The following is a 19,606-nucleotide window of genomic DNA, read 5'->3' as shown; positions in this document are numbered from 1 at the left end:
ATCAAAAGACGTTTCCTCAAAAGCCAGACACTTTCGATGGTTATTTTATCTTGCAAAACACTTTATTAGCCTGTAGTAATATAATAGGTAGTTGTGGGCTTAACTGTTCATACAAACAGTGAATTTGGTTCCAGTGACTTGCAAATGTCAATAATTAAAAATTTAATATATGTTTACATAAAACACATGGTTTATTATTAAGACAGATTGTGCAGAAGAAAGTAGTAATTTCACTGTTTACATTTAGCACAGAAACCGGTTCCAAACTGAAACTGAATTCACGGTTTGCATGTAACAGTTAAGCCCATCACAGAAGACTTTAAAAGAGCCTGGAAAGATGAATAAACCAATGAAAGTGTCTGGTTTGAAGAAATGTCTTTTCATAGCTCCCCAAGAAACATATATCAATTTCAGCTTTTATAAAATGAGGAAAATTAATCTTCGTCATCATTAAGTTTAAGGGTGTCTGGCAGAGGGCTTAAACCTCACAAAGTGTCTGGCAATGGGGGAAATGATTTCTAGCATTACTCCGAAAAAAATATGTAAGAACCAAGCTCTATACTACAACGAAGGTTATTTGCAAATTTCTGACCTTTGTTACCTTTTAGTTGCCAAAGTAACCAAGATCCAAATTTCATATTCGCTGATCATTCTTAACTGAATTGGGGGCATGTGCTGAGAAACTTTCAGCTTTTATAAAATAACGAAGGTCTGGCAGTCATGGTCTCTTGCTCTAATAGGCCTACTAATCAGAAATACAAATCCATACAAAAACATTTGTATATATTAGATGCTAACACTGTGTCAGCAAATATTAACAATTTCTCTTTAATTTTGGCAATTTTAAAAATACATGAATAAATAAACTTAATTTTACCATGTTCCCATCTAAAATTGATCCAAACTAGATTTTCTTTGAGTTAAGCTTGTAATATTACATGTCATTCATTCATCATTAACATTAATTTCTGTATTATTTTGTGTATTTTCTCCCATAATGTCTGTTAATGCCCCTGATAATGTATTATCAGTTATTTAATATGTTCCTCCTTGTTAATGTGTTATTTTATCCAATTTTGTTCAATGTTATATAATATCCCATCACCCCACAGAAACATCATCCTATTTTATGTTACAATATAATATTTATGCAAATTCTCTCCATACCTATTAATTACTCATCAAAAACCAACAATAATCATTTATTTAGAATAATATACAATTGTAAGAAAATTACAATATAGTAATAACATCTTAAATATAGTATCACTTTTCAAAATTATCCAAAGAAAATCAAAATTACTGTGGCAAGTGTCATTCATGTAAATTAACCAGCTGTACATCACTTCAACAATGGACATGGACTTCCTGAGTTTCTACCATTGCCTCTGCCCAGATCCTGCCAACTCTTCACAGTGTGAACATCATTCTATTGGAAATTGTGTTTAATTTAAACTAAAATTCATAATCCCAAAGTAAAACCTAAAATTTAAATTTCTCATCATCCAAAAGTATTGGACAAGTGCATTGAAGAGTACAAATTTATAAGAAGACAGACACTCCAAATTTGGTAACCATCATCCATCTTATTTAACTAAGGACAAATTTAATCTTCATTGGACATTTAATCAGTATAGCCTACTAGGCCCAAAACTCAACTTATCAAGATATATACATATTTCAAATTGAACTTTTATTCAAAATTTAATCTTCAAATTCTATTGTATTTCATTAAATTCAGTGAAACCATTTGGAATCTTTCTTTGGACATTAACATTATTATATTAATAGCATCATGAACCTAGCTTAACTTATTTCAGAACAATAACTAAATTAAATTATCTACATTTTAAAGAAGCCTAATATATCATTCGAACCGGCACGACCACCCCTCCCTGAGATTAAGAGGTCATCTATTTGAATATTAATTAGTACTTAAGAAGAAACCAACCCAATATAGGCCTAAGCCTAGAGAATCTTTTCATCCACTTTAGAACCCCACCATTTTGAAAATTTACCATTGTTAACTTACCCTGTAGCTAATTCAACCAATAACTTATCTTATATTTGTATTTCATTAATAAATTTATATTGTAACTTATCAAATCTATGTATTCTTAAAATAATTCATAATTATAAGATTAAGACAAAGACTTACCTCATTAGACAGAAATAAAACACAAATTAGGAATTATCTTTATTAAGAAAGAAATGACTTTGAGTTCAATGTGGGCTAACTTAATAGCCATAGGAATTTTGTAGGCCTAAGTTAATGAAAAATCTATAGAAAGCTTTATGGTGCGTAGCAAGCTGAAGGCTTAGGCAAACTGTTAAAAGATGTTTTTTACAGGAACTACATCAACAAATGCTATGCCAGGTGTCAAAGTGACGTAGACAAGGATAGAGTGAGCATTATCCTGAAAGGAAAGATTCTTCGTGCCACCAACGATGGCACTCTGTGGATCAAGGACTGGGCCACTGAGCCCCTTCCTCTGTAAGTTTTTAGTAACAAAACATGTTATTTCAAAACATTAACTGTCTCTACCACTTGTGTGGTTTATAGTACTGTACTAGCTGTCTCTCTGTGACGACTTCTACTCACAGCTCAGAACCTCGTTAATTGTTAATTTACTTGGTATCAACACTTTTAACAGGCATCAAAACAAACAAAATTTTGACAATAACCTATGCTGGTCTTCCAAGCATTTGAGTTATTCATGTTAGTGAAAATGGAACATGTCCCTGTTCGAATTAAGCAGTTTTATATTTCCTTTGGTTACGGAGCATGCATTTCCCTTTGAAGATAGATTATACATCACCCTTTTTCAAAGGTAAATATATTTTGTTATTAGAAGCTGCTTTTAGCGAATTTCCCATATAGGGAATAAATCTATTACCGTAGTACTCATGGTAAGTCCAAACCTTTTTGTAGAGCTTAAAAAAACAAATAGTATATTGAAGTGTTATTATGCGCCTAATGGTTAAAGAGAAAATACCAAAAAAATTGTAAATTGAAAATTTCCATGTTATTTTTATGTAGAATAAGTAAACTGTTGTTCTTTGCTTGTTTACGAGCATTATTTTGATCAAATTTGGAAAATTCATTTATTTCTTACATTTCACATTTTAAATTTGGAAAATGCATCTATTGACATTTAAAAAAAAAAAAACACTTTTTACCCTCTCTGTAGTAGCAAACCTAAGTACTCGTTAAACTAATGCTATTTAAACAGGGAATAAATGTGATATTTTTAAGGTGACATTTTAGTGTAAATCAAATCAGGCAAATAGAAATTCTCTTAGTCTGCAGGTTTGCTACGGTAGGGGTATTTATATTTGGTTTATATTGTATCAAGCTTGTTTTATTCAGGCTTGAGAGTGAGATGGACACAGTGAGTGTTAAACAGATTTTTAAGCCGAATGAGCTGGGTGGGACCCAAAAAAAGCGTCTCCCATTGGCCAGCAGACTGGGTGCTAGAGTGAGGTCAAGGTCACGATCTAAGTCACCCTCAAGGTCACCACCCAGCAAGAAACAGAAGACACCTCCTTCAGTTCGAGGCAGACGACGCAGAGATAGAAGGTTAGATCAGGCAGCGTTTGAGTTATATTTTTAAGGAAACTCTCATGTGTCATTACAGCACACTCCCGAGATTGTTCATTATCGCCGAGATTGTTGGGACCGAGACTACCTCGGTTACCTACCGAGAATCTCGGATAACACAGAATCCACATTAGATTTTGAGGTTAGGGTTACGGTACCTTAACATGAAGTCAAATACTCGTAAAATATATCTCTAAACAACACAAAGCGAATAAAAAATAATAATAATGTAATTTTGATGTAACCTTTTTTCCAAATAATGTAGTATTAAAAAAAAAATACACAACAAACATGTTCAACACATTTTCACTCGTCTTGAAAAACTTTAAACACAGTAGCCTATTATTAGAATTATGATAAACCAATACACACTAGGTATTATAAAAAAAAAAAAAAAACCACTAAGGTATCTTTCTAGTTTAAAAAGCATGAAATTGCATGTTTTTTTTAGTTTGACCTGATCTATAACTTGTCACAATCATGTCTACATCAAAACATAGTAATAAAGAAGACTGACACTGCCATTGTTTATGTTATGGAGACGGATCCTCCAGTCCAGTTTGCCATTGGTAGCCGGCCAACCTAGTTCCATGTGATTTTAATTTTTAAGGTTATTGCGGTTAATTATAACGTTAAAATAATACTTAATGGTTATTAAAACTACTGTATTTGTTAAAATAAATCACAAATTAATTGCTATATTTACGTATCTTTAAATAGAAACATGGTATAATAAAGTAATTATTGTTTTCTTCGGATTATTGGTTACCTTGGATAACCGGAGCTCGGATAATTGTGAGTTTTCTGTCCCTGATTCAGGTTCAGGTAATTTTATGCCTTTATAGTTTGCATCAGTGATTTGGAGACAAAACAACTTAAGTATGAAGAAAAAATCACATCAATTAACATAATGTGATAGAAAGTGCTTAAAGAAATATATAGGATATTTTTTGTTACTCAAACCTGATCGTGAAGTGTTTAGTGATAGTAGTGTTATATGGTCTTGTCCTGTTTCAGTGGAAGTTCGGCGAGTGAAAATGACTGGACACCTCCACCTAACAATAAGAAGACTAAGGGCAGAAACAACGATCATTTTGGCAAGAAGGGGGTTAAAGGGAAAAACAAGGGAAAAGGGTGAGTTGAGATTTTTAGTTTCTGTTCATAGCATGAAAACTTTAATGACCACTGGTGCAGAGCCCCCATAAAAGTTTTTTCAAAACTCTTCTTGTTGCACACCTACAGCTAAATTGGAACCTACTTTCCAATTCCCGAGTTGTCATGGCTTGTAGTTTTTGAGTAATAGTGATCAGTGAGTGCGGGACATTTACCTTTTTATAAGTATAGATAAATTAAATAATTTTGTTACTAGTACTAATTCATATTGAAAGGACCTTGCAAATTGCACATTTTAAATCTGACTGTATTTAAATATTCAACTGTATAGCACATTAGGGATGGACGGGTCTCAAAATGTTGAAAAATGTTCTGGAAATTTTAAATCTCGTCCTACGAGGTGAGATTTTATTTTAATTGAGATTTTTTCAAGACGAGATAAAAGAAACTTAGGAACGCCTGCAGAAAGTTGATGGAATACCCGCAATAAAGGAGCACGTTGTTGTTCCGTTTCATTTTTGAAGAATACACTCTTGACATATAAATATTGCTTTAATTGTTTTATATTTTTTTATTTTGACATCGTAAATAACAAAGTTTTGTACTGTAAGCAAAGTGTTGAGACATGTTTTATTACTGTTAACATAACCAAAACAAGTCACTCCAAAATCATTCTAAAAATAACACAAGTTGTTACTAGATACTTAACTAGTAAAACTGATGTTTCAGACTGATAAATTTTGTGATTTTCAAACTTGAACTATTTCCTAACTGATATCACCATGTTTCCTATGCCTAAGAGTTATTTTCAATAAGGTAGGCCTAATTAATGTATGCTTTTTTTATACTGATGTTTTTATTGTTCTTTAATAAAATATTTTAAATATTCTTGCCTATTATTATTATTTTTGTATTCGACCAGTCATATGTTTCATACAGTAAATCAGTATGTATTTAACAATGTAAAAAAATCAGGTTAAAATGTCGAATGGGTATTTCCCACTATGTATGAGAAGGATAATCCCATCTCGACCTCGTCTCGAAACTTTGTGAGAAATAAAAAAACTCCTCTCCTCTTGTCTCGAACTAAAAATCCAATCTCGTCCATCCCTAATTCACATTTAAACCATTATAAAGAAAGCTGGTCAACATTACTGAGTTTTAGAAAGTAAATTAAATAATTAAAGAAATCAAACTCTAGACCTTAAGTCAAAGCCCTAAATGAAATTACCTTTATAGTAATTATTTGTCACTCCGCTAGATTATAAGCTTTACAATGACTCCTCAATTGTAAAAATAGGTTAATTAGGACAGCTGAAAAAGGAATGTAACAGTGAAAATCCTTATTGTAGTTATTTACATGGTTCAAGTAGGTCTAAATAGATAATTCTTATCCACAATTAATTAATTTTGTTATTTTTAAGAATGAGGTTATGGTAAATATGACTTATGGTAAATGGACTTATTTTCTGAAACATGTCGTCAGCAGGGTGTCCACATTCTGGAAAGTCAGGGATAGTCATGGAAAAAAAATTATTTTCATTGAAAGTCATGGAAATAGGCAAAAAGTCATGGAAATCCCCAATGATGGATGGATTTGAGGGGACTTTTCAATGCTCTAGTCTGTTGTAACCCCGACTATTGTGGCATTTTTTAGAATTTTTCACAAATGTACGACAATTCAATTTATTAGAGTTGTATTAGCTTATGAGTTTTGGGTTTGTATTAGTCCATTGTTGTACCTATTGTACTACTTTGTTATCTGTTAATACATATTTCAGTAATTTCTGTGAAATAACTTGTCTAGGCAGTATTATTCGTGTGTATATGTTATATTATAATTTTTTGAGTAAAGTACGTGAGTCATGGAAATCACTCATGTCAAATGAGTGTCAAATGTAAGTCATGGAAAGTCATGGAAATCAATGACAGATTTTCTGTGGACCCTGGTCAGTCAAAATAAAATAAATATTTAAAAAGGGTTTTTTGTTAACTATGTTTTTAATTTTTATTGAATTAGTAGGCCCTAAACATGCAAGTAAATAATATATATATATATACATATATAAAAATTTGAACGAATGTTGTTTTTGGCTTCTTGGGACATCTTAATGGAAAATTAAATTGGTCCCGGGCCTAGGTCTCACCGAGCCACCTACGGTAATAGCTACTTCCCTAGGGAAATTCACTAAAAACTGACCATTGTGCAATGACAAACACATAATTTTGCCACGTTGCATTTCTTAGGGTTTTTATTCACTAATACTAGGATCAATTTGTCAATTTTGATTTTTTAATTGTTGCAGACGAGGACACTTTTACTCAGAATTTGGTGAAAACGATGTTCCCGTAAGCTCTGAGCTTCTCGAAAAACGAGCGGCAAGATTTAGTGGGGGCGGGAGCAACAGACGCAACAACAAAATGAAGTTTAATACAACTGTTACTGTTACTAACATCAATAGTTCTCTGATGACATTTGAAGACATCAACGGGGACTTTGACCTGGAGGAATGTCATATCGTGGGAATCTGTCAAGACATTGAGAAGCCATACTTGCGACTAACTGCTGTAAGTGATAAAGATGCACTGATAATAATGTTATTGTACTTGTCATAACAGTAACAAGTAATTTTTGTGTTATATTGTTGGTTTTTTAGAGTTTGTAGGCCCATAAGCCAATTCACATTCTGATTCTATATGAGGTGTTTTACTGTAATGTTTTTCAAAGAGGCTATTTCAACATTGGTCAGCTTAGTAAATATTGATTTATTGTTGCCCTGCCAATAATGAAGTATAGTTGAGTCCTAAAAAATGTTGTCTCATTGAATTTGTTTCTTGACTGGCTGGGCTGGTTGGTGCTGGGTAACTTAACTTTGATAATGACAGACAGTATTTACAGATGTTTCAGGGTTTTCTCTAGGGATGGCCAAGTCTCGAAATTTCGGGAAATTTTAAATCTTGTTACACGAGACAAGATTTCTTTTTGGCCGAGATTTTTATCGAAACGAGAATAAAAAAAATTAAAAATAAAAAAAAACGCCTGCAGAAAGTCAATGCAATACCCGCAATACAGGAGCGTGTTGTAGTTGCGTTTCCTTTGCGAAGGTGTTCTTATTTAATTAATTCTTTAAATGTAAAAATATTACATTAATTATTTTAATAATATTACTTTAATAACATTTGAGAAGTTTTTTTAAGTGTAAGCAGTGTGAGGAATGTTTTATTACTATAAAAAGTCAAAACAAGTAACTATTTTATAAAAATTAATATTGCTTTTATTTTATGATTTATTTTATTTTAGGATGGGTTGAACTCTATCCTAACTGATATCACTATGTTTCCTAATCGTAGGCATTTTTAATAAGTTAGGCGTGATTAATAAAAAAATGTTATGCTGATGTTTTTTAATAAAAGATTGTAAATATTCTTGCCTATTATCATTATTTTTGTATTTAAACAGTCATCTGACAATGTTACAAAATCAGGTAAAAATTTTGAACGTGCATTTCCCGTTGTGTATGAGAAGGGAAATCCCGTCTCGATCTCGTCTTGAAATTTTATGAGAAATAAAAAGTCTCGTCTCGTCTCGAACTAAAAATCCAATCTCGTCCATCCCTATTTCTCAATGTAATATCTTTGTCAGTGGTTACAGAAGACTGGACCCTAGTATTCTTCCACTATTTGTTAGGAAAGTAAAAGCTCATCAGTCACATTTCTGATGCACTGTTATTCCAGGCCCCGGAAGCAAGTGCTGTAAGGCCTCCCGAGATTTTGCGTCAGTCTCTGTCTAGAGTCAAGGAACGTTGGGTGAAGGATCAGGACTACCACTACGCCTGTGAACAGCTTAAATCCATAAGACAAGACCTTACGGTAGGTTGGCACCATTGTTGTAACAGAAGAATGTTAACTCACAGTTTAAAAATCTATTTAATGTTTTTAATTACAAGTCTTTTACATATGTATTCTTTCAATTTATATAAATATATAAAGCACTTGATTTAACATTACAGCTGAAATATTATTTCAGTCTACCTTTTTATGTTTTGACAAAGGTAGAAGGTTTTTCAAAGTTTTATCAGCATATCTATCCAGAAGAAATAAAAAGTTGTTAATTATACTCCAAGCATTACAAATGTGAATCTTAAAAAAATATTGCTAAGAGCCTATCGTCAGTTGAGACGCATGTGTGAGCAAGTGTTATCCTAATCTGACTGTTGCGTCACAGGTCCAGGGTATCAGAGATAGGCTGACAGTGAGTGTCTACGAGACACACGCTCGCATTGCTTTAGAGAAAGGTGACCATGCAGAGTTCAACCAGTGCCAGTCGCAGTTAAAACTGTTGTATGACGAGTTGCCAACAGACAACAAGTGCGAGTTTACAGCTTATAGGATACTCTACTTCATATTTACCAAAGAAAATATGGGTAAGGACATGGTTCTTGAGGTGATACATTTTATCCGTTTATTGTTGACACAGTTGTGTGTAAAAGTGAGGAAGCATAAGTTACAACATCTAGTATAGTAGTTTTTCACACTTATATTATCTTGTCCATACCAATTGTTTATTTTATTTTTTATTTTGGATTGGGTAAAAAAAAAACTCCTGTCTAAGATAAGTTATCAGATTTTTTTTGAAAAGTGTTAAGTGGTTTGCCTATGAATCTAACAGCCTAGAAATTTAATGATTTTGTTTCATGTGATGATTAAAATAAATTGTATATAATGTAGACCTCTTTTATTACTACACAATTCTCTGTTTTTTTTTATGCCTACTTTGTCACAAAATATATTTCCCTTTTGAGTAATGTAACAGTGGTCATTCACTACTACTAACAATGAGTGAATACACTGCAGTATTCAGCTTCGGGTAACCAATCCTATGTTTTTGTTACAGCTAATAATAATGAATCGTTATAAGCCAGTTTAAAGTTATCGAAAGTAGTCCCTTAGTTTAATTTGTTATCTCTTATCTCTTTTTCACTGTTACAGACTTAAACACTGTTATGACATCACTGAGTGCAGATGACTGCCAAGACGAGTGCATCAGTCATGCGCTCAACGTGCGCTCCGCCTGGGCGCTTAGTAACTTCCACAAACTGTTTAAGTTGTACCGTGCTTCCCCTCGAATGTCGTCGTACCTCATGGAATGGTTCCTGCCTCGTGAGCGTAAACTGGCGCTCAAAACTGTCATCAAGGCGTATGTATCTTATTTTGTACCACCTTGAAGTAACTATTTTTTTCATTTAGTTACTCAGTGGTAGAAACAGATTTTTAATCAGTCTGTTGTATCCAATGACACTTTGCAGGCATTTCCAGCACAATGTGATGTGAAGGTATTCTGTTCCATCAACTTGATTCAATTAGGTAGCTTTGCTACTTAATGATTGATGAAAAAATCCATAGAGATGCTTTAATTCTGACTTACGTTTTGTGTGTGACATTATCACTAAGATTTTGTAAAGGGTAATGACATTGATTTTATTATACCACAAAGCAAATAAGAATTAGCCTAGAGACTTTGAAAGTTTAAAGTTTAGTTAGAAGTTGCAACTCGTTTGGATATAACAAATGTGTTTTATAAAATTCTCTGAAGTTGTTTCTGTGTTTCTTTTAACTGACCCTAAAGATCTACCAAGTTCCTAAATAGTTAAGCAAGGATTAGAATTTGAAGTAACAATTATAAGAAATAAAGAACTTTAAGTTATTAATAATTATTTCAGATTGTTTGGTAAGTATGGGTTTTGCAATGTTTCATTTCATAAAGACATCAAAGACATTGAAGGCTTTCAAACACTTCCATGCTTTGTGATCACCATATATTTTAAATGCTCAACCAATCAAATAATCTATTATTTATTTGTTGTATATAAAAAGTCAAAATTAAAATTGTGCTGAATAAAAAAAAGTCAAATACAAAATTTGGCACTGAAACTTTTGGCTTTACAATAATTCTTATTACAACTCTCAACTTAATAAACTCGCAATATTTTAAGACCATTGAATTATAGAAGTTCAAAACTAACCTATAATCTTTGACATCTATATCATCATTTGACGAGAAACATACAAATTACATTTGTAAACAGTTTTGTATTAACTTGGGATTCTATGAATTTGTATGTTTACAAGTTAACCAAAGGCACAGAACATAAACTTCTATCCAACAATAATTGATTATTGATGATTGAAAATAAATTAAAAGAAATGTTGTACTATTTACTAAGTACACAGCTTTTTTGTAGTATTTTATTTAAATTGCCATGTTGTTGAAGTATTTTTATGTTCCAGCCTAACTGTGCTTTCTGTTTTTGTTAAGATTCAGACAAACTCTACCAGTCTCTTGGCTAACACAGGAGCTGGCCTTCAACTCGGACTCAGATTGTGTGGAGTTTTTGTCCCAGTTCCCCGTGGTTTACGCTGATGATGAAAGGACCAAGATAGATTGTAAGACAAGTGCGGCAGCGATGGGAAGTGCGTGAGCATCAAGAAATTGGACTGTGATGAACTTGGTGAAATTTATTGTGATAAACTTTTGCGGTTCACTGAAGGCAGTTTCACTTTCAGTGAATCGTCGATCAAAATTTCAGTTTGGCAAACGACTACTCACCCGTCCATTTTTCCATCTGCTCTAAACTAGTTTCCGGCAAGCAAACCTTTCCCACCCAGTAGTCGAGTCATTTACATTAGGAAATCATCGATCATCTTTAGCGTTACAGAGCTGATTGGGCGATTTGGAAGTTGTTTTTACAAAATTTCGAAGTGAAATTCGGTTAGTTCTTAGAGGGGAAATGTGGATATCTGGACCATCAGAGTTACAACACATTTGCAAATTTTTATACTGTGTCAAAATAGAGGAGAAGGATTGGAAAAATTCATAAACACAGCAGACATGAGGAATATGTTTTGAGTTTTCCTACACAGAGATTGATTCATTGTAAGGAATTTCAACATTAAAGGGAACTGCCTGAGAGAAATTTAAGGCTAGTGTTTTATTATTATAAAAATTCAAGATTAGAAAATCATGTTCGCTTGATATTGAAATAGATTACCAAAAACACCGTTGCTACGCTACAAGTACAAAGTAGTAAAACTTCTGAATGACTGAGTAAATAACAAACAACAGGTTAAAGTTAAATTACTGAAGTAAATTGAGGGGTTTCGGCGTTGAAACTCTCATACAGAAAAATCTACCGGTATCGATTACAGGATTTTTAAATGACGAAGAAATTGATTTCCTGTCACAGTTACATTTTATTTCGCAAATCAAAGTTCATTCGTTGTATGAGTAAAAATTTCAACACCTTCAAGGAATGCTACTTAAGTTATTTAGAGGCACTAGTATTTCTCTGAATATTGGCACTTTTGAAGATATATTGAAAATAATTCAAACGTCCCATCGTCAAGTCATCTACAGTTCTGCAATGTATTGCTACATTAATGACACACCTTTTTTTTAGAGCTGTTTGCAGCATGTTAATTTTTAAATTGTTGAGCATGTATCGGCAGCAACACATTTTTACCTCAACCGTAATTTCAGGCATGAAGAAGATTTGTAACGGATAATTATTTATTTAAATATGGCCATATTTGAAGTTTATCTTGAAAGAGGAAAGCAACCAAATCAAAATTGTCTTATTATTTTAATCAAAGATATAACAAGAGATTTTTAGAAGAAGAAGCATATTTGATAAGATATTGGGGAAGCATATGTTATTCCTAGGATTAGAATTGGTTGTTGATTGACCTGAATAATATACAGCATGAATATTATCAATGTAACTAAAGTCTTCGTACAATGTGGAGTTATCAAGAATATGAAGAAGCATAGGTTCCTAAAATGTTATTTCTAGAAATATGAATAGAGAGAATTGAAGATTAGAAGAAGATTGATAATGGCCTGTGTTATATACGATGAAGAAAAAAATACAGTAGCAAGTCTACGTCTTTGAAGAACCATTCAGATATAAATGTTATTAAAAGGAATGAGATGACGGCTTTCTAATGAAGATATTCAGCGTCAAGTAGAAGATCTCACCAAATTATGTTTTATGTTCCAACATTTCCTCTGCTACTTTTCACCTTGTCCATTTTCCATTCCTTCCCTTTTCAACATCATCCTTTCTTACATTTCTCACCACCACCTCTATCCAAATCAACTTTTTCATCCTTTTCTTGTGCTAATGAGTTTTTTTCAGAATTTACTTAAGTACCTGACAGCCAAATGAGGAGCGGTGGATTCTTGCAGAAATGGTGAAAGCAATCTCGGCCTTTCACAGCAGCGGAGTCGCAGTCGACTGGTGTCGTCCTGGGACAGCCCTTCGTTTAACGTTGTAAATATGTGAATTATTGTATATGTATAGCAAGATTTTTTTTTATTATTCTTAAGATGAAAAATTAAAATATTTTTTATTGGATGAACATTCACTGATTTAATTTATGTATTACTAGTGCAACTATATTGTAGGTTAGGATATTGCCAGGTTACATGTTTTTTGATAAATGTATCAAATACAGGCTTTTGTCAATCTGTATGATTTGCTTATAATTTATTTTAGGGTTTTAAATTAAACAGTTTTAGATTTGAAGTTTTGTTATTGGACAACACTTAACTCCCCAGAAATATTACAGAAAAAACATCCAGCAAATTGATTTTATTCATATCATTGCAATCAGTGTGTGTTTATTTCAACTTAGGCAGTGGCGGCGATAGCGGGCTAGGGGGGCCCGTGAGCCTTGACCGGGATTTTTCGGGAAATTTTACCAGGACACAGGCCGGCAATTGTGTGACAAGCACGGCCACACCCTATCATAACAATATTCAATATGAAAATTACCATTTAAACCCAGTAAGAGCACTAGGACGAGTAGTTTACAACAGCTGAAACTATTACTTGGCCGATCGATATAAATTCTCTACCAACCTAAGTAAAAGAATTGTCATCAGTCATGCAGGTTGCATCTACAGTCCTCGTGGACTGTGTGAAGACGCTATTTATAATAGGGCCGTATTTCGAACCAATGTAGCCCCCGGCCTAGGATAAAACATTAATTTTAATCATCCTAGGCCCCGGCGGGGCACACCAGAGAGGGCCCTCAATCAGTGCCGGATTTACCACTAGGCCGATTAGGCCGCGGCCTAGGGCCGCAGAGCAAAAGGGGGCCGCAGAGGATTGGGAAAAAACATTTGTTTAGATAAAATAAAATAAAAAAAAATTAATTAAACCACCAGTTACCACGATCACAGGTGACCATAATGATGTCTCCGTGGACCGAGAGAGATGTTCACGATTATGCCGCGGCCGCGGGTGACGGGGATGTGTCCTTAATGATCGCAGCCCGCAGGAGACGTTCGCGATTTAGCCGCGGCCGCGGGTGATGGGGATGAAATGAAATGAAATATTATTTATTTATACAGGCAAAAGTTAGGGCCACATGGCCCTTTCTTACACTTAACCTGTCATAAATATAACACATATATTTTAACAATTACATTAATATACAACAAAGACAAAATCTAAATCATGGATACAGAAACATTAACAAAAGAAAATAACTTACATTTTAAACTGTACAAAAATAATCTTCCTGTCTCCCTCTCTCTCACACACACACACACACACACACACACACACACCTAGCACATCTGTCAGTGACCAACCAGCGTACAAGCCCCTAGGACTAACCAACCATGGCCATACGTTCAAAATACATATGTCCATATGTGTAGCCCTACTATGTGTAGTCCATATAGTCAGTGTGAGCCCAAAATACATATGGGATGTGTCCTTAATGATCGCAGCCCGCAGGAGACGTTCGCGATTTAGCCGCGGCCGCGGGTGATGGGGATGTGTCCTTAATGATCGCAGCCCGCAGGAGACGTTCACGATTTAGCCGCGGCCGCGGGTGACGGGGATGTGTCCTTATGATCGCAGCCCGAAGGAGACGTTCACGATTTAGATGCTGTATCGAGTTGTCAATGATGATGTCCCAGTGATTGCGGCCCGTGTGCGGGAGATGTTCACGATTTCGCCGCGGTCACAAGTGTCGATGATGATGTCCCCGTGATTGCGGTCCGCGGCAGATGTTCATGATTTCACCACGGCCGCGAGTGTTGATGATGATGTCCCCGTGATCGCGGTTCACGGGAGATGTTATTGATTTCGCCGCGGCTGGGGGTGTCAATGAGGACGTTCCCGTGATGGCTTCCCGAGTGGGATGTTTACGATTTCGGCACGGCCGCGGGTGACAATGATGAAGTCGTCATGATCGCAGTCCACGGGAGAGGTTTTTAACACGACTTTGCCACGATCGCAAGTTTCGATGATGATGTCCCCGTGATTGCGGCCCGTGGGAGATGTTCACGATTTTACTGCGGTCCCGGATAACTATGATGGCTTTGACTTGGCTTAGGAGAGATGTCCATGATTTCATCCAGGATCACGGGGGCCGATGATGATGTTCCCTTGATGTATAGGAGATAGTCACTATTACTTCCGCGATCGCAAGGAATTTTCACCACAGGGGGAGGGCCGCTCAAGTAATTTGGCCTAGGGCCGCAAGTACCCCAAATCCGGCACTGCCCTCAATGCTGATTTAACATAATGAACTTGACAATTTGTTACGATCAAATCGGCGAATTAACCTTGGTGCCTGATGCACTAGCTAATAAATAATTCTATTCTTTCATTGACGCTAAAGAAGGATTTTCATTTCTTACTATTAGGATACTGCTTTTTAGATTTGTTTACTTCGAGTCAGATAAAAAATGTTACTTATAGGCCTCGGGCCAAATCAGATCGGTTCAATACCGGTTTGCTTTGGAAACTGTTAATTTTACTTTCTCCCCCTATGGAGAAAGTATTGTTTTCTTTCAAATTCAATTGTGGAAAAATGATTTCCCCGTCACCACGGGTCGCGGGAGATATTAGGGATTGGGCCGTGAACGCGGGAGACGATTATGTTGTTATCTGATGATGTCATCGGTTTGGTTGCAATCACGGTAGACTATGATAATGTTTCTTCCATGACTACGGGAAGTATTCACGATTTTGCCGCGATCATGAGGCCTCGGGAGACGCCGTGCCAAGCTTAAGTGCAAGTTTAGGTGGTTGTACATGTGATATAATGTTTTTTAAGATTATTGGGATTTGGGAGAGGGGGGCCCGGTGAACAAATTTGCTGGGGGACCCGCGGGCTCTTATCGCCGCCACTGAACTTAGGAATGATATTTCGGAAGCTATGGTCAACTCCCAAGGACAAAATTCTTACAAATTTTAGTTCTGGAATACATAGTTAAGTTGGTAGTAGATTTTCCATGGCTTAAAACAATCTTCTTGTTAATTACACAAAATACTGTGGTTTTGAATTTGTCATTTATTGTTATTGCTATGGTTGACTCTAGCTTCAAAATTATATTGCAGTTGAGTTACAGTAATTCACGTTTTAAAAGGTGCAAAACTTCAAGGATAGAAGATTTTTTTGTATAAAGTGTAAATTATTTGTGCCTTCAAGCTTACATTAATTTCAGTCAATGTAGTAATCTTATAATATTTCAAGCATGCAAATGTTGATGTCCTACAAACATTATTAGAAATATCAGGTTTTTGAAATCCATTAAAGTAAAATTGATAAGCAATTTAATTTCTTTTTTTTTTTTTGTTTTAAAGAACCCAAACCTGAATTATTGTTAGTGCGCCAACATAGCAAAAGTATGTTTTTGTAATGTCGTTCCAATATAATATCTTAGTTGGAGTTAACCCTAAACTTGAATTGTTCTTCAATCATGCCATTTTGATATCTTAAACAAATGGAGTTTTGCTTTTAAAATTTGAGATCAAATTTCTTGTAGATAAGTTTTTCATGAAATTGTTGCCAAGCCGTTTTGCAGTTTATTTATGTTGAGCATTTCAATTTTGTGCATGGTGACAATTTTCTTGTTATGAACTAATAAAAATGTAAAATAATAATTTTTGTATTTATTAACCCTTTAGCCCATTGAAAAATCAATTATAAAAAAACTGCATTCCTGTTCCAAATATTTATTTGGAGAGTGGTATCTTGATTTTTTATTAATTAATTATTCAGACAGTTTAATATTAAATCTCTTTTGAATAAAATCGAGGTACCTTGTTACAGGTACTTTATCATAGTAAAACATTAAGGTGTATATTAATTAAAACACTCACCTTTGGCTCGTTGCCCCCTCTTTGGTTAGGGGATTGTAGGAAATATATTCGGGGGAAATCTGTGCCTGATAAATTCTTTTACTGAGTTAAGTAATACCATTGACTATTGGATACAGAAGAAGACATCCCATCTATATGGATCAGCTGTCGCCAATTTTTTACTAAAAAAGAATGTAGTTGTGTGAGCCAGTCACAGATTGCGCTAGTGTCTAAAACTCTATTTGGTACCTTATTTTTCGTTACTAACATAGTTGCTCGGTCACAACAGTTGCTATAGCTCATAATAAGTCATTCCATCAGTTTGACTTGGTAAAAACTATCATGTAATCGGTATAATGTAAACTAATGTTGTTGTATTAATAGTCAATGGTAATACACAATCATAAGAAGGTAGAAAAAGTCTAATGCAACTGAAGTGTTTTTGATACAGACATGGGGGGGGGTTAAATATTATACATTTTTCTAAATCATTCCTTGGTTTTAAAACAAAGGCTAGTAACTGTGAAAGATTTCAACTCCTTACCACGATGAAAGAAGTGGTTCAAGAACTGTTGGGGAGGGGAGGACCCGCATATTTAAAATTACTAAATCCCTTTAATATTTAGTATTTAGGGATTTTAGTACCTCGGTCTATTCATCTTTCCAGATGTCAAGTATCTAGCACGTCTGTGAATGAGTGACAGTTGACCTTTAAACATGTAGTGGCCAGAAAAAAGATTTTGAATTTTTGATGATCCGCCATTTAAAAATTTTGTGAGGGGTGTAAAAGTTTGAATATGTCTTTTTTTGAGATTTTTCCTTCGAAGTTGGGAGCATTATAAGTACATAATTTATAAATAAAAAATCTTTTTAAAACAAAACGTTTTTAAACGCAATAAAAAGTTGAAAATAATTTTTAAATATGTGGAGAGTATAAATACTTGTAAGATTTAAAACAAAAAACGTGGGGTGCATGCTGCAATAGATAATTTACAAAACCTTCACCTATTGAACTAATGTATTATTATCAATTAATTGCATGCACCCCACGTTTTTCGTTTTAAGTATTTATACTCTGCACATATTTAAAAATTATTTTCAACTTTTTATTGCGTTTGAAAACGTTTTGTTTTAAAAAAGTTTTTTATTTATAAATTATTTTCTACTTTTTAGTTTTTAATGTGTGTGGATGTTAAATATATTTCAAGCATATATATCAGATTAAGACAGAGCATGTGGGAAATCTAATTCATTAATTATGTATTAGATTGAATGTATGGCCTACATACTAACTATAAATATATCAATCTATTGAACTTATTGTTTACTTTATAGAATACTAAATAAATAGCAATTGTCATTATTAACAAACACCATTATAACTGCAATCAGATTGTTTATCTTTATTTTGAAATGTTTGTTTGTATAATGAATCTCATGGGAGCTTAACCTGTACGTCTTGACCTCTGCTCTTCGAACTGTCAAATTTAAGTATTTACAGCTGACTTAAATCAATTGATATATTTACATTCTTTCAAAATGTAAACATGGAAAATTTGGAAGCCCATGGGGCGTAGCCCAAGGGAAAATGAAAATTAAATTATATAATATTGCATTGTCATCCATTTGTGAGCTATGTATCAAATTTAAAGTTTCTAGCTCATCAGGAACTTCGTTTGAAATTGATATCAGAATTTGTAGGAAAGCAAGCTAATAAAAACAAGCCCATGAGGCGTAGCCCAAGGGAAATATAAAAATTAAATGATATAATATTGCATTGTCATCCATTTGTGAACTATGGTTCAAGTTTCAAGTCTCTAGCTCATCGGGAAGTATCAAAATTTACAAGAAAGCGAAGTAATAAAAACAAGCCCAACGGGCGTAGCCCAAGGGAAATATGAAAATTAAATTATATAATATTGCATTGTCTTCCATTTGTGAGCTATGTAAGTTTCAAGTCTCTAGCTCATCGGGAAGTGGGTATAAAATTGATTGCAAAATTTGTACCGGACAAGAAAGCGAGCTAATAAAAACGTTTTAAAATAGGCCTAAATGCCCAAAAAGTAATGAAAAACATCAAAATTCTAGGAATTTTATAAAATTTTAGGGTGTTGTTTTTTGGGGCAAAGGGGTGTGATTTTTGGAAAACACCCATTAAGGTTTTGTAGAAAATGTAATTCCTAGCCATGGATATTCTTTCAAATCTTTGCTAGTTCTTACCGTTTTTTAGTTATAGCCGTAAAAAAAACTTGTTTTGTCGTTTTCAGATATCCGCCATTTTGGATTTTTGGGGAGGTTAAAATTTAAAAAAGTGTTTTGGAAAATTTACCATTAATTGTGATGTGGAAAGTGAAAATGGACCTGTTGTCGGGGATGCAACATTTTCAGCCCAGCCGATATAGGTGATTGATTAAGGTCAAAAGTATTGAAATTCGGTTTTTTATCGATTGTTATACCTTATTTAACATAGAACAGGACAGAATCGGTTAATATATCGAGTCAAAGATGTTAAAGGTCTAAATAAATCATTTTGTTTGCCTCTGAACGGTCTGAGAAGAGGTACCTCATGGTGCTGTTATTTCACCATACCGCCAAGAGTTCCCAATTCTAATATTCACTTTAAAAACAGAATTTAGTCCAAAAATTAATTGTAGAAATTTAGATAACTACAACAAAGTTAAGTTTATGGAGAACAATATATCTCATAAATTTGCTGTCCCGACAAGAG

The 19,606-nt window shown here is 34.1% G+C and overlaps 1 protein-coding gene across 1 annotated transcript in view; it reads left to right on the top strand.

Moving 5' to 3' along the window:
- Positions 1 to 13,132, top strand: part of LOC129002179 (leukocyte receptor cluster member 8 homolog) — a 30,903-nt gene extending 17,771 nt beyond the window's left edge. Inside the window, exons 8-15 of the mRNA XM_054429790.1 lie at positions 2,351 to 2,494; positions 3,371 to 3,580; positions 4,619 to 4,735; positions 7,021 to 7,282; positions 8,450 to 8,584; positions 8,940 to 9,138; positions 9,704 to 9,911; positions 11,031 to 13,132. Of these exons, the coding sequence (XP_054285765.1) occupies positions 2,351 to 2,494; positions 3,371 to 3,580; positions 4,619 to 4,735; positions 7,021 to 7,282; positions 8,450 to 8,584; positions 8,940 to 9,138; positions 9,704 to 9,911; positions 11,031 to 11,193 (1,438 nt within the window). The 3' untranslated portion in view covers positions 11,194 to 13,132. The remainder of the gene's footprint in view (positions 1 to 2,350; positions 2,495 to 3,370; positions 3,581 to 4,618; positions 4,736 to 7,020; positions 7,283 to 8,449; positions 8,585 to 8,939; positions 9,139 to 9,703; positions 9,912 to 11,030) is intronic.
- The last annotated feature ends 6,474 nt before the right edge of the window (positions 13,133 to 19,606 follow it).

Source organism: Macrosteles quadrilineatus, unplaced genomic scaffold, assembly GCF_028750875.1.
Source record: "Macrosteles quadrilineatus isolate MER2022 unplaced genomic scaffold, UCM_ALF_1.0 Scaffold_9__3_contigs__length_116548681, whole genome shotgun sequence".
Lineage (NCBI taxonomy): Eukaryota > Metazoa > Arthropoda > Insecta > Hemiptera > Cicadellidae > Macrosteles > Macrosteles quadrilineatus.
This window is presented reverse-complemented; position numbering and strand designations above follow the sequence as displayed.